Raw genomic sequence first — 12,169 nt, 5'->3', positions numbered from 1 at the left:
ATTGCAGCAGTCACCAAAGCCTCGGGCATCAGAATGAGCTTCCTGAACACCACATCCAGGCAGAGAAGAGTTGTGTCATAATGTGCTCCAGCATTTGGGCCTTGAGATCCCCTCGTTCAGCCTCTTGATTGTCCACAACAGCCTCTGCCATGCTTCAGTCTAACCTATGGAGGGAAGGCTGAGATTCCTAGCGCCTGGCAAAGCTACAGGCAAGGTCCAGGCTGGTACCCAGGAAAGCTGAAACTGAGGTCACTGGCTCCAGGATTTCTGCTGCCCGTTGGGTCTCCTGGCTGCCTGGGTTAGCTGCAGGCACTGGTTGTAGAATGACATGGGGCCTCTCAGGGGCTCTGAAGGCCATGCCTGCCTCTCGTCTGTGCCTTTATGCTGGAGCTGGCGTAGCCTCTGCTGAAGCCTCCGCAAGTGCCGGGCTGACACCTTGATGGCCCTAGGGTCTCTGGAACAGCTGTAAGGAGAGAAAAGTGGGGCAGATGATCAGGGCTGACAAGGATCCCACCCTACTCTGCAGACAGGGGGGCTGAGGCCCAGAGAGAGAGAGGGCTGGAGCCAGAGTCACCAGCAAGGCAGAGAGGGGTGGGTTTCATGGAGAAAGGGTATAATAAACCACGCTGGTACCTGGAGGCCTGGGATCTGCCACTAGCTGGCTGTGGAAACCTGAGCCAGAAGCCTCAGTTTCCTCATCTATGAAATAGGAAAGTTAAGAAGGAACTGGCTTTGAGAATCAGAATCCAAATGAAAGCAGGGCACCGTGGCTCACGCCTGTAATCCCAGCACTTCAGGAGGCTGAGGTGGGAGGATCGCTTGAGTCCAGGAGTTCAAGACCAAATGAGATTGTGGATTAGGAGTGAGTTAAGTACACATTTTGCTGTGTGCCAGGCAGGGATTGACCTACGTGCATCCTGCCATTTCCTTAGTTCCTACGACCATTTTACAGACAAAGACGTGAAAACTTGGAAAGGTGAACCAATTGCCAAGGTCACGTGGGAATCAAATGACATAGCCAAGATGCAACCCACAGAGGCCAACTGCAGCGCTGGACCTGGGGCAGCAGGGGGTAGAGGGATGAGGCTATGGATGGGAGCTCAGAGGTCTCCCGATCCCTTCCCTTACCCCCTTGGCCCAAACACCCAAAGCAGGTACAGGCAACCTATCCCTTGAGAAAAGCCCCCCATCCCTCCTGGCTCTGACATCACTTACTCTTTGCCTTCCACACAGTCCAGTGGAGGGGCCAGCTTGAAGCAGGTTGTGCCCAGCAGCTCCCAAAGCATGTTGGTAACCTCAGATGGGCTGTGGAGCCTCAGGAAGCGTGCCAGACTGAGAACAGAGGCAGGTTCAGGCCGGGGTAGGGCCTTGCCAGCCAGGGGCCCCTTCCCATGCCTGGCAGCAGGCAGCCCACCCCACAGGGGTTCAAAGGGGCCTCACCGGCGCGTGCAGTTGCAGTGAAAGAGGGGCTCTTGGGCGCTGTTGAGCAGCTGGAACTTGATTTCCTGGGGTCCAATCTGGTGCTTACACTGGTCCAGGTGGCGGCGGAAGCTGCGGCAGACCCGGCGGGCACCTGAGGGGTGGGTGTGGTGTTGATGGGAGCCCAGTCCACCAGGGAGGCCCCACCAATGCCTGCGCCATCCAGGAGAAACGCCAGCACATGTGCTCAGTCACACACACAGCCTCCTTCCATTTCATGCCTTCTGAGAGTCTCTGTGCCCTCAGTGTGCTGCCCTTGTGGGAGTGCCTCCCTAACGCCAAGTCCCCAAACAGTAGTACTGCCATGGGGGACGCCCAGAATACTGATGTTAGTCAAGAAAGGCTTCCAGGAGGCAGAGGCTGCTAAACTGAGGCTGGGAGAGAAGAGGAGGAGAGGAGGAACAGCATGTGCAAAGGCCTCGTGGTAGGAGAGCCTGGTGCTTTTGAGGAACCAAGTGAAGTTTGTGAAACTAGAGTTTTGACTGGGGGTAGGGTCTGCGGGGCCAAGGCTTGAGGGCCTCCGGGTGTCGGGACATCATTGGCCGAGATGAGGAGTGGTGGTGGGTGCACAGTGGGGCGTGATGTGGTCACATTTGTGGATTACGAAAATCCAGTGCTGCAGTGCGATTTGATGGGAGAGGTTGGGAGATCCCAGGAGGAAACTGGGGCAGGAAAAGAGGCAACACATGGCTACCCCCAAACAGAGGCAGGGATACCCCCTCAAGTCAGGAACCCCCAAGCTTAGGTTCTGAGCTCACCCTGAGGTTTTAGGCCACCCTGTGGGCCCTGGAGGCCTGTAGGGGCCACATCAAGCCTGGGAGAGACCATAGGGTCCTGGAGGACTGTGGTGTTGGCTTTGCTGGGGTGCTTGGACCCTTTCTGCTGTGGTGGCCACTTCCGAAGGTGCTGCTTCTGTCGAGGCTTGGGAGGGTCTGGGCTCTGGGAGCTGGGAGTTGGGGAGGTGGCCCACGAGCTCCAGGAGGCATTGTAGAAGGTCCTGGGCTGAAGGCGAGCGAGGGACACTGTGCCATATGTCCTACACCTGGGGGGTGGCAGTTGGTGGCAATTGGTGACTAGAAATCCCCCCTCCCAGAAGCCCCCAGGGTCATCTCCACGGAGACCAATCCCCTGCCGGTCCCATCCCCCATCCCACTGGGTTGTGGGGGACACCCAAGAAAGGTCTGCATCCTGGGCCCTCAGGAGAGGACATACAGAATGGGACATCATTCCCTGGAAGACAGACAGACAGATAGGTCTCCCTCACCAGGTTTGGAGCCTGGGATCCCTCTCTGTCTGGAAAGAGACTCAAGGGGGTGGCCACATACCCGCCCCACCAGTACCACGCCACACACGCCTCCTGCTCCTCCAGCACAAAGCAGGGGATCTCCAGCACGTTGAAGAAGGCCACGCCCACGATGTCGGAGATGGAGTCGCGCTGGTTCTGCAGGCATTGCTGGAACCTGCCCAGAGCAGATACTCAGGACCGTGGGGCATGGAGGGCTGTCTGACTCCTCCCCCAGCCCACCCTGCCACTACCAGCTGGGTGGTTTGGGGTCCAAGTGTCCCTTCTCTCTGGCCTCAGCTTTCCTACCTGCACTGTGGGGTCCAAGCTGGCTGACCTTTAAGATCCTCTGCAATCCCAATGTCTAGTTACCCAGGGACTGGGTAACTCTGCCCTGTCCCTGAGCTCTGGGCCCTCGCTGCCTGCCACCAACCTGGTGTCACAGTCACAGTGGGAGATGGTGTGGAATCGGTAGTTTCGGATGCCGTAGTTGTGCTGCAAGGGTGAGATGTTCTGTGGGCAGCGGTCATGTTCCCGGCAACAGAGATCAGGTCCCTGGAAGACCCCTGCAGGGAGGGGAGGGGGCACCAGCTCAGCAGGGTCCTAAGCATCACGCACCAGCTATGCTCCCCTGGTAGCAAGAGGGTAGAGACCTGGTTCTCATCCCAGCCCTGACACAAATGCCATGGGGGTCCTCAGACCAGTCACTCTCCCTTCTGTGGGACTCTCAGAGTTTCAAAGTTGGAAAAGAGAACCCAAGCTGCAGCCCCTGTTGGGCAACTCTAAATGCCAGGCAGGCCACCCATAAATACATGGAAAGGTCTTCCTCAGGGGAACTGGAGTCTGCCTCCAGAGTTCCCAAGCCCGCGCCCCAAATAAAATCCAAAATTATGAATGTGTGTATGACGAAATGGCAAACAGGCAGGGTGCAACCTTTCTCATTGGCACAAGGAGGTGTTGCCAGGATGCCAACCTGCTCTGACTCAGGTGCCACGTCCTCCCCCAACCCTGCACACAAATGCACAGACATCTGTACTGAAAGTGTAAGAAATTCGTCTATGTTTATTACCATCTAAGCAATAGCACTCTTTACTAAGCATTTTCCACATGCCTGGCACTTCCCATATCCAGGCTCACAGCCAGCCCTGAAAGGGAGGTATCACCTTTACAGGTGAGGAAACAGGCTCAGAGAGGGGAAGTGACTTGCTCAGCTTGTATGTGCTGAGTTGGGATTTGAAGCCAGGCCTTTGGTCTCAGCATCCATTCCACTGGGAACCCCGTGCCCACGAAGCCTCCTCCAGGGTAATGGCTTTTTGGCTCAGTTGAGCCTGGATGCTCCCCCAGTCTGCCCAGTCCCTTGGATGGTATTTAATGAGGACTCCCAGGTTTGAATAAGACCTTCCCCAACCATGACCTCATTTAAGCACCCCATGAGGAGATTTGTGATTACCCTCACTTTATAGATAAGGAAATTGGGGTTCACCATGGTCAAGTCACTCTCCCATGGACACACAGCCTAAGAGAGTAAGGGCTGGGGCTAAAGAAACCTTGCTTCCCTGATCAGAACCCCCAGCCCACACACCCCTTATGGCTCACCCAGCTCTGAGGAGTTCCCAGCAGAGTCTCCAACTCCACACCACAGTGTGCCAGGCATGGTCCATCCTCTCTTCTCTCGCTGGTGCCCTCCACCAGGGACTCCACTCTGCCCTGCTGCTCGCTTCTTCCTAGCCCCTGCTGGACTCTCCTCAGGCCCTCGGCATGCCTCCCACTGACTCGGAAGAGTGGCCAGTGCTCTCTGCAGCTCAGGTCCAGGGGCGTGGATGAAGGAGCTCCGGGCAGTGTCATGAGAACAGAGGGCACCGTAGGCTGCAGTGAGCTCCGGCTCATCTTCCCAGCTACATGCCTGCAGCCTCCTATGCGCATCCCAGCGGGCATGGATCAGGGTCAGTCCCTGAGCATCCTTGGCCAGGAAGCTCAGGGACCCCAGTGGGTTGCCAGGGATGGGCTTGGTCAAGTGGCAGGAGGTCCTGTACCAGTGGAGGGCAGGGGAGCCCCCCAGGGCCACCCCCAGGAAGCCCAGCATCCCGAACAGCCCTTCTAGAACCCCCATTCTGCACTGGCCCAGTCCAGTCAGACAAAGCCCCTGGGATGCCTGCCCTTGGTGGCCCCACGAGGCGGCAGCTGAGCAGTGGAACGGAAGCGGAACCCAGCAGGCCCGGTGCTGCGGGACCAATGAATGGAGCTGCTGGAGGAGGAGGAAAGAGGCTGGAGTATGGGGTGATCTTGGGCTTGTAACCGAATCTACCGGCCGGGCAGGATGCTGATTGGCTGAGGAGTGCACTTGCCAGGGCCCACGCCCCCATTCTGCCTGCCCTTCCCAGCGCTATCCAGTCACCTGCTGCCAGCCCTGCCTGGATGGGGACTGTGGGAGCCAAAGCCTTAAGCTGTGGGATGGGGACCAGGTGGGGGCTTTCGCATCTCCTTGAAGGGAAGGAAAAGGGTTCAGGAGCTTGGGGGAGTCCCCTAGAACCCACCCTTGTCACCCTTACCACTGTCGTGGCTGCCACACCCACCTCCATCAGGTTGGCAGGGGGCCATGGGCCTCTGCCAGAGCTGGGTGAAGGAGGTGAGGGCAGGGCTGGGGCTCTGAAGCTACCACTCTGGGAGCTCCCAAGGCTTCTGGGAAAGGGAGTGCCACCTGAGGTGCTCCCCTGCCAAGTCCTGGTTCTTAGAAAGGCATACTCAGGGGACAGGGCCCCAGGGCTCCCCACTTCTTAGGACTCCAAGCATGGGCCTAGCCTTGCAGCAACCCTCCTGGTCTGATAACTGGGGGAGACACAGCGGGAACAGGCCTTGAGAGCCGCATAGAGCAGGGCTGATGCTCTGGATTTGAAGGAACTATGGTCCCCAGAGTGGCAGAGAGTGGCCCACGGTATATGTCTGTGGCCACCTCCATTGCTGGCCACCTGGGGGACACAGCAGGCATCATGTGTGCCTCATGAGACAGGATTCTCTCCATCAGGAAGGGGCTATACCCAGGGCTTGTTCCTGGGTCCCAAAGCCCAGCTTCCAACCATCTAGTAAGGCCAGGGTGTTTACACCCATAGTGCAGATGAAGAAACCGAGGTGCAGTGAGGGTGGGAAAACCTCAGGGGACAGGCTTCAGCTGAGGAGGGCTTAGAGGATGGGAGTGTAGTTCTTGGGGGTCTGCCTGGGAGTCAGGGCTGACCAGGACAGTGACTTGTCTGTCATCTATCTGCCCATTAGCCTGCTGCTTCTCCAACCTCCCCCTGCCCCAGGTTCCATCTGAGTCTCTTCCAGGGGATGAGCCCCAGTGAGGTAAAGCCAGGGGCAGAGCTGGGGAAGGGGAGCTCACTGTGTGGCAGAGGTGGAAGGGGGCTGCAGGATTGGCAGGTCCATCTCTGTAGTTTCAGAACCAGCCTGGGCCTGTGGCTCAAAGGGTCTAGTTAGGAACAATGAAGAGAAGGGAAAGAGGGTAGGGGTAGTCCAGGGACCAAGCCCCTTCTCCCCAGAGGCTGAGAAAGGGGGTGTGGAGCACAGTGACTGGTGGCAGAGAAGGTAGACTTGGGATCCCCAAGGGCAAGGATGTAGCTGAACAAAGGTGAGTCCCTCTGCAAAGAGTTCTGATGTTTGAAAACCCATCATGCTGAGACTTCCTCCCATCATAGGAACTGCCACCCACCTCTGCCTCCTTTTCCACATTGCTGAGCGCTTCCCTGCCCATCACCTGGGGAAGCTGGGAGGTGTGACACCAGGAGCCCAGCTTTCGAGGTCATACAGATCCAGCTTGGGTTTCCGCACTGACCCTAGGCTTGGAAATCTTAATTTCTCTGAGTCTTAGTTTCCTCATCTGTATCATGGGCATAATCACAGTAGTCACTTCACAGGATGTTGGGTTAGATTCCCAGCACAGTTCCTGGCACCCAAAACACCATCACTAAAGCCTCAGGATACCCCTGGCCAGGAAGCCATTTACTCAGGAGAAAGCAAGTCCCAAGATTTTGGAGCCACAGCATCTGTGATATCTGACAGCTCGGGCTAGATGGCAACTGTGGGAAGAGTGGCCAGGACTCTACCTGCCTGGGCCACTCCAGGCTTGTCCCTGTCCCTTTCTGGGACTCAGTTTCCCCCTCTGTACAGTGAGAAGTACAGTGGAGTTGACCTTTGAGGTCTTTTCCAGTCTGGGTCCCAAAGAGCAGCAGGCTGGAGCTTGCCCAGGCCTTGAGGGAAGGTGTCACTGAGCTTTCTGTCCAGATTCCACCCAGAGACATGTCAGTCAGCCACAAGACAGGCTCAGAATCCTGCCTGCCACCTGGGTGTCCCTCAGAGGCCCCGGAGCAGAGGGCCCAAACCAGCAAGACAGGAAGGCCTGGGTCCTGCAGATGGAAGGGGGTCTGAGGCTTTTCTCTGGCTCTCCACCTGTCTGGGTAGGGCAGGGTGCAGTAGGAGCCAATGGGGAGTAGGGGTGGGGGTTCATGAGAGAAGGAGGGGTCCTGCCTTCCAGGAAGCCTCCCGGCTTCCTCCCTGTGTGATCGTCTATCCCTGTCTCTCGCCATCCGTCCCCAGCACGCATTGTCTCTTTTTTGGCTTCTCTCCCATCCCTCTGTCTCTTGGTCTCTTTCTCTCTCTGGCTTTGATTCTCATTTTTTTCTACCTCCTCCAAGTCTATTCTCTCCATGTTTCTGTCTCCCTCTCTAACTCTCCATCTGATTTTCTCTCCATTTTTTTCTGTCTCTCTCTCCTCTGTCTCTCTTTACAGTTTTTCATTGTCCCATTCTGCTTCATTCTCCCTCGCCTCTCTCTCTCTCTGTGCCTTCTTACCTCCCTATTTCTCTTTCTCATGTTTCTGCCCTTCCATCTCTATGAGTATCTCTCTGTGCTTCTCTCTCTCTTTACCTCTTTTTCCCATTGCTTTTTTTTTTTTTTTTTTTTCTTCTGAGACACAGTCATGCTCTGTCACCCAGGCTGGGGTGTAAGGGCTCAATCTTGGCTCACTGCAACCTCTGCCTCCTGGGTTCAAGCGATTCTCCTGCCTCAGCCTCCCAAGTAGCTGGGATTACAGGCGCCCACCACCACACCTGGATAATTTTTGTATTTTTAGTAGAGATGGAGTTTCACCATGTTGGCAAGGCTGGTCTTGAACTCCTGACTTTGTGATCCGCCCGCCTCGGCCTCCCAAAGTGCTGGGATTACAGGCATGAGCCACCGCACCCAGTCTTTCACATTGCTTTCTTAATTTCTCTCTTTCCCTCCCTCATTTCCTCCCCCGTCTCTCAGTTTTCCTCTTTCTGTTTCATTGTCTTTTGGTTTCTCTCCTTTTTTCCTCTCACCGCCTCCTCTAGCTCTCATTTCCTTCCTCTCTGTCTCTCATGTTTTCTTCTGTCTTTTGTTTCCCTCTCTGTGTGTCCGTGTGTCTGTGTCTGGGTCTCTCTCCCTCTCTCCTTCTGTGTTTCCACCTCTCTCTCTCTCCCCTAATTCTTCTCTCTTCTTCCTTTCTCTGCTCTGTCCCCTCCACACCGTGACCCCAGGCCCAGGAACACAGAGGGCAAACCCCCTAACCCCATGTGCCCTGCCCTTTCCCATTCACGTTTTCCCAGACATGACTTCACCTGAAGCTCACTACCCCTGCCCCTCCCTGGGGAGACAGGCAGGGTGGGGCTTCTCATCCCATAGTTGAGAGGTGTGGAGTAAGGCCCAAGAAGAGGAGTGGCTCACCCAGCAGATCCAGAGAGAAGCCAGCTTCAACTTCCCCTGGCGTGTGGGGAGGGCCTCTCTGGGGCCTGGGAGACTCTTGGCTCTCCCACAGCCTCCCAGCTTCAGGCCTTCCTTCCCCAGTGGCCTGAAGGGTGCCTTCCCTCTGCCCCATAGAGCTGGCACTCCCAGCCTTACCCAGGGGCCTCTCTGTGGCTCTCTATGCCAGGAGAATGGGGCGGGCTGTGCCTAGCTCCAGAGTATTCTGTGTTCATTCAAAAACAAGTAGTTACTGAGTCTACTATGTACCAGGCACAGGTTGAGACTCTGGACACAGCCTGTGAAAGAGAGAGGAAGGGAGAGGGAATAGAGCAGTCAGAAGGGGTGGAGAGGGAATTCATGTCCCCGGGGAACTGGGATCTGGCAGCCACAGAGAGGGGCCAGGGCCTGGGTGTCAGCTGGGTCCTCTAGGAAACTGCTGCCAAGCTAGAGTTAGAGGTGCAAGAGATTTATCAGAGGAAATGTCTATGAAAGATAAAGGGGGAAGAAGCAGGACTGGGCAGGGAAAGCCTTCCGACCATGTTTCAGATCTGACATCTATGGGAAGAGAGGGGAAGGAGGGTTGGTTGAGAAGAGCCTCATGTTGCAGTGCCATTCTGAAAAAGTCTCAGCCAGCCAACAGGGAGCTCTGGTGCAAAGACTGCCTGTAGAAGAGTCACAGTTGGGCAGAAATGGCCAAGCCCTAGTGTCCCAGCTGTGACCAGACTTTGGCTGGGGGGCTTCCCAGGAAGACAGTGGCTTCTGCTCTGCAGATCCTGATGGTGCTGCGACTGGAGGTTGTTAGAAGACTGCTGCCACATCTGGGAAAGTACCTACCCATTTGCTGGGGCAGTCCCCACTGCAGACCAGGAGAGGAAACCCAGTAAGACAGAGTCAGGCCTCTGGGGAGGAAGCCCAGAAGGCAGTCTTCTTCCAGGAGATCCTAGGGTTATGGAGTACAAATCTATGGCTATAGGACCATGCCTGTAAGATTTCCAGGTAGTTCAGCCTCTAGCATACCTGCCATCAACGAAGCCCAGCCCTAAGTTGAGGGAACAAAGAATGAGATGCAACTTGTGTCTAAAACTAAACATCTCAGTAGATGGGAAGAAACACATTATTCAATTCAATAGCATATTAAACTAGAATAAAAGAGAGACAGAGAGAGATGGGGAGTCAGGGACAATACAGAAATCATTCTAGGTCACAGAGCAACATTAGAAGCTGTGGTGGTTTAAAAAGATGTGCAGAAATTCTTTGATACTCCTCCTTTCAAACGGTGGAGCCTAATTCCCCTACCTTGAGTATGAGCTATATTTAGTGACTTGCTTCTAACAAATAAAATGTGGTGGAAGTGAGGTAACTTCTGAGACTAAGTCATAACAGGCATTGTGCCTGACTTCTTGCTCTTCTTCCTGGATGACTCTGTGGAAGCCAGCTGACATGTCACAAAGACATTCAAGCAGGACCAGGTGTGGTGGCTTACACCTGTAATCCCGACACTTTGGGAGGCTGAGGCAGGAGGGTTGCTTGAGACCAGGAGTTTGAAACCAGCCTGACTAACATGGCAAGACCCCGTCTCAAAAAAACAAACAAACAAACAAAAAAAAAAAACAAAAAAACAACGAAAGAAAACAATTAGCTGGGCATAGTGGCACACACCTGTGGTCCAGCTATTTGGGAGGCTGAGATGGGAGGATAGCTTGTGCCCTGGAGGTTAAAGCTCCAGGGAACCATGATTGTACCACTGCACTCCAACTGCAACAGAGTTGCAGGATCTCACTGCCTCAAAAGCAAGGCAAAAGAAAAACAAAACAAAAAACAAAAAGGACATTCAAGCAGCCCTATGAAGATGCCCATGTGGTGAGGGAGGAATTGAAGCTGTTAACATCCTTGTGAGTGAGCTACTTGGAAGCAGACCCTTAAGCCCCAGTCAAGCCTTCAGATAAGTACAGCCCCATCTGACTTTTTTTTTTGGTAACAGAACTTTTGAGACGCAATTCACATACCATACAGTGCATCCATTTAAAGTATACAGTTCAATGTTTTTTAGTATATCCATAGTTGTGCAACCATCACCACTATCTAATTTCAGAACATTTTCATCATCCCAAAAGGAAATCCTGTAAGTCACTCTGCCTTCCTCTCTCCCCCCATCCCCTATAAACCACTAATCTACTTTATGTCTCTATAGAGTTGCATATTCTATACATTTCATATCTAAAGAAGTGTACAATGTGTGGTCTTTTGTGATTGCCACTTTTCATTTAGCATGTTTCCAAGGTTCATCTGTGGTTGTAGCATCTATTTGTACTTCATTCCTTTTTATGACTGGATAATTTTCCATTGTATGGATATACCACATTTTGTTTATCCATTCATCAGCTGGTGGACATTTGGGTTGTTTCCACTCTTTGGCTATTATGAATAATGCTACTACGAACATTCATGTACAAGTTTTTGGACAAATGATTTTAATTTTTTTTTGTTTTTTTGAGATGGAGTCCTTGCTCTGTCACCCAGGCTGGAGTGCAGTGGCATGATCTCAGCTCACTGCAACCTCCACCTCCCAAGTTCAAGCAATTCTCCTGTTCAGCCTCCCGAGTAGCTGGGATTACAGGCGTGTGCCACCATACCCGACTAATTTTTGTATTTTTAGTGGAGATGGAGTTTGCTCTGTTGCCTAGGCTGGAGTGCAGTGGCACAATCTCAGCTCACTGCAACCTCCACCTCCTGGGTTTAAGCGATTCTCTTGCCTCAGCCTCCCAAGTAGCTTGGATTACAGGCTCCCGCCACCACGCCCACCTAATTTTTGTATTTTTAGTAGAGATGGGGTTTCACCATGTTGGCCAGGCTGGTCTTGAACTCCTGACCTCAAGTGATCTGCCTGCCTCGGCCGCCCAAAGTGCTGGGATTACAGGCATGAGCCACCGCGCCTAGCTGCAATTATTTTTTTAGTTACCTGAAATTCTAATTTAACTGCACATCCTGTGTTTTTGTTTACTATACCTGGTAACCCTGCCCAGCAGGAGTGAAGTGAAAACACCCAGGAACTCTTCACCTCATTTCACAATGGAGGCCCCAGGAGGAGATCACATTTGCCCAAAGCTCTTGCGACACATCCACTCTTTTGTTCTACGCAAGGCCCCTTGGCTGAGGTTTAAACATGGGCTGTTTGTGTTGGCTCTAACTCAGAGAATTTAGCTTATATCCCTTCCTTCCCTCTTGGGGCTGGCCTGGGCCTTGGGGCCCTGGAGAGTCTCTGGGAGTCTAACTCACAAGATAGAATGAAGAGGGTGGGTGGACAAGGAGCATTAAAGGAGGATCAAGAGGCTCAGCAGGAGATCTAACTATAGAATGTGGATCCTGGGCCGGGCGCGGTGGCTCAAGCCTGTAATCCCAGCACTTTGGGAGGCCGAGACGGGCGGATCACGAGGTCAGGAGATCGAGACCATCCTGGCGAACACGGTGAAACCCCGTCTCTACTAAAAAATAGAAAAAACTAGCCGGGCGAGGTGGCGGGCGCCTGTGGTCCCAGCTACTCAGGAGGCTGAGGCAGGAGAATGGCGTAAGCCCGGGAGGCGGAGCTTGCAGTGAGCCGAGATTGCGCCACTGCACTCCAGCCTGGGCGACAGAGCGAGACTCCGTCTCAAAAAA

General features: G+C 54.0%; 1 protein-coding gene across 1 annotated transcript; it reads right to left on the bottom strand.

The window, feature by feature from the left end:
• Positions 1–80: 80 nt before the first annotated feature.
• On the bottom strand, positions 81–4,996 carry PLA2G3 (phospholipase A2 group III). Its single transcript, XM_025400393.1, has 7 exons — positions 4,358–4,996; positions 3,195–3,327; positions 2,805–2,939; positions 2,238–2,521; positions 1,441–1,573; positions 1,216–1,332; positions 81–463 (listed from the first exon to the last, which is right to left on the bottom strand). Exons 1-7 carry the CDS (start codon positions 4,869–4,871, stop codon positions 250–252), a joined length of 1,530 nt encoding a protein of 509 aa, XP_025256178.1. The 5' UTR covers positions 4,872–4,996; the 3' UTR covers positions 81–249.
• Between the last annotated feature and the right edge of the window lie 7,173 nt (positions 4,997–12,169).

The sequence above is a fragment of the Theropithecus gelada genome, chromosome 10, assembly GCF_003255815.1.
Source record: "Theropithecus gelada isolate Dixy chromosome 10, Tgel_1.0, whole genome shotgun sequence".
NCBI lineage: Eukaryota > Metazoa > Chordata > Mammalia > Primates > Cercopithecidae > Theropithecus > Theropithecus gelada.
Note: the sequence above shows the minus strand (reverse complement) of the source record. Positions and strands in the feature narration are given on the sequence as shown.

Bases quoted from the DNA above. Each gene is read 5' to 3' on its own strand.
- PLA2G3 (XM_025400393.1), bottom strand. From the start codon at position 4,871: ATGGGGGTTCTAGAAGGGCTGTTCGGGATGCTGGGCTTCCTGGGGGTG. The intron at 3,328-4,357 runs GTGAGCCATAAG...CCCTCCCTGCAG, and splicing joins TGGGAACTCCTCAGAGCTGG to GGGTCTTCCAGGGACCTGAT. The intron at 464-1,215 runs GTAAGTGATGTC...CTCTCCTTACAG, and splicing joins GACTGTGTGGAAGGCAAAGA to CTGTTCCAGAGACCCTAGGG.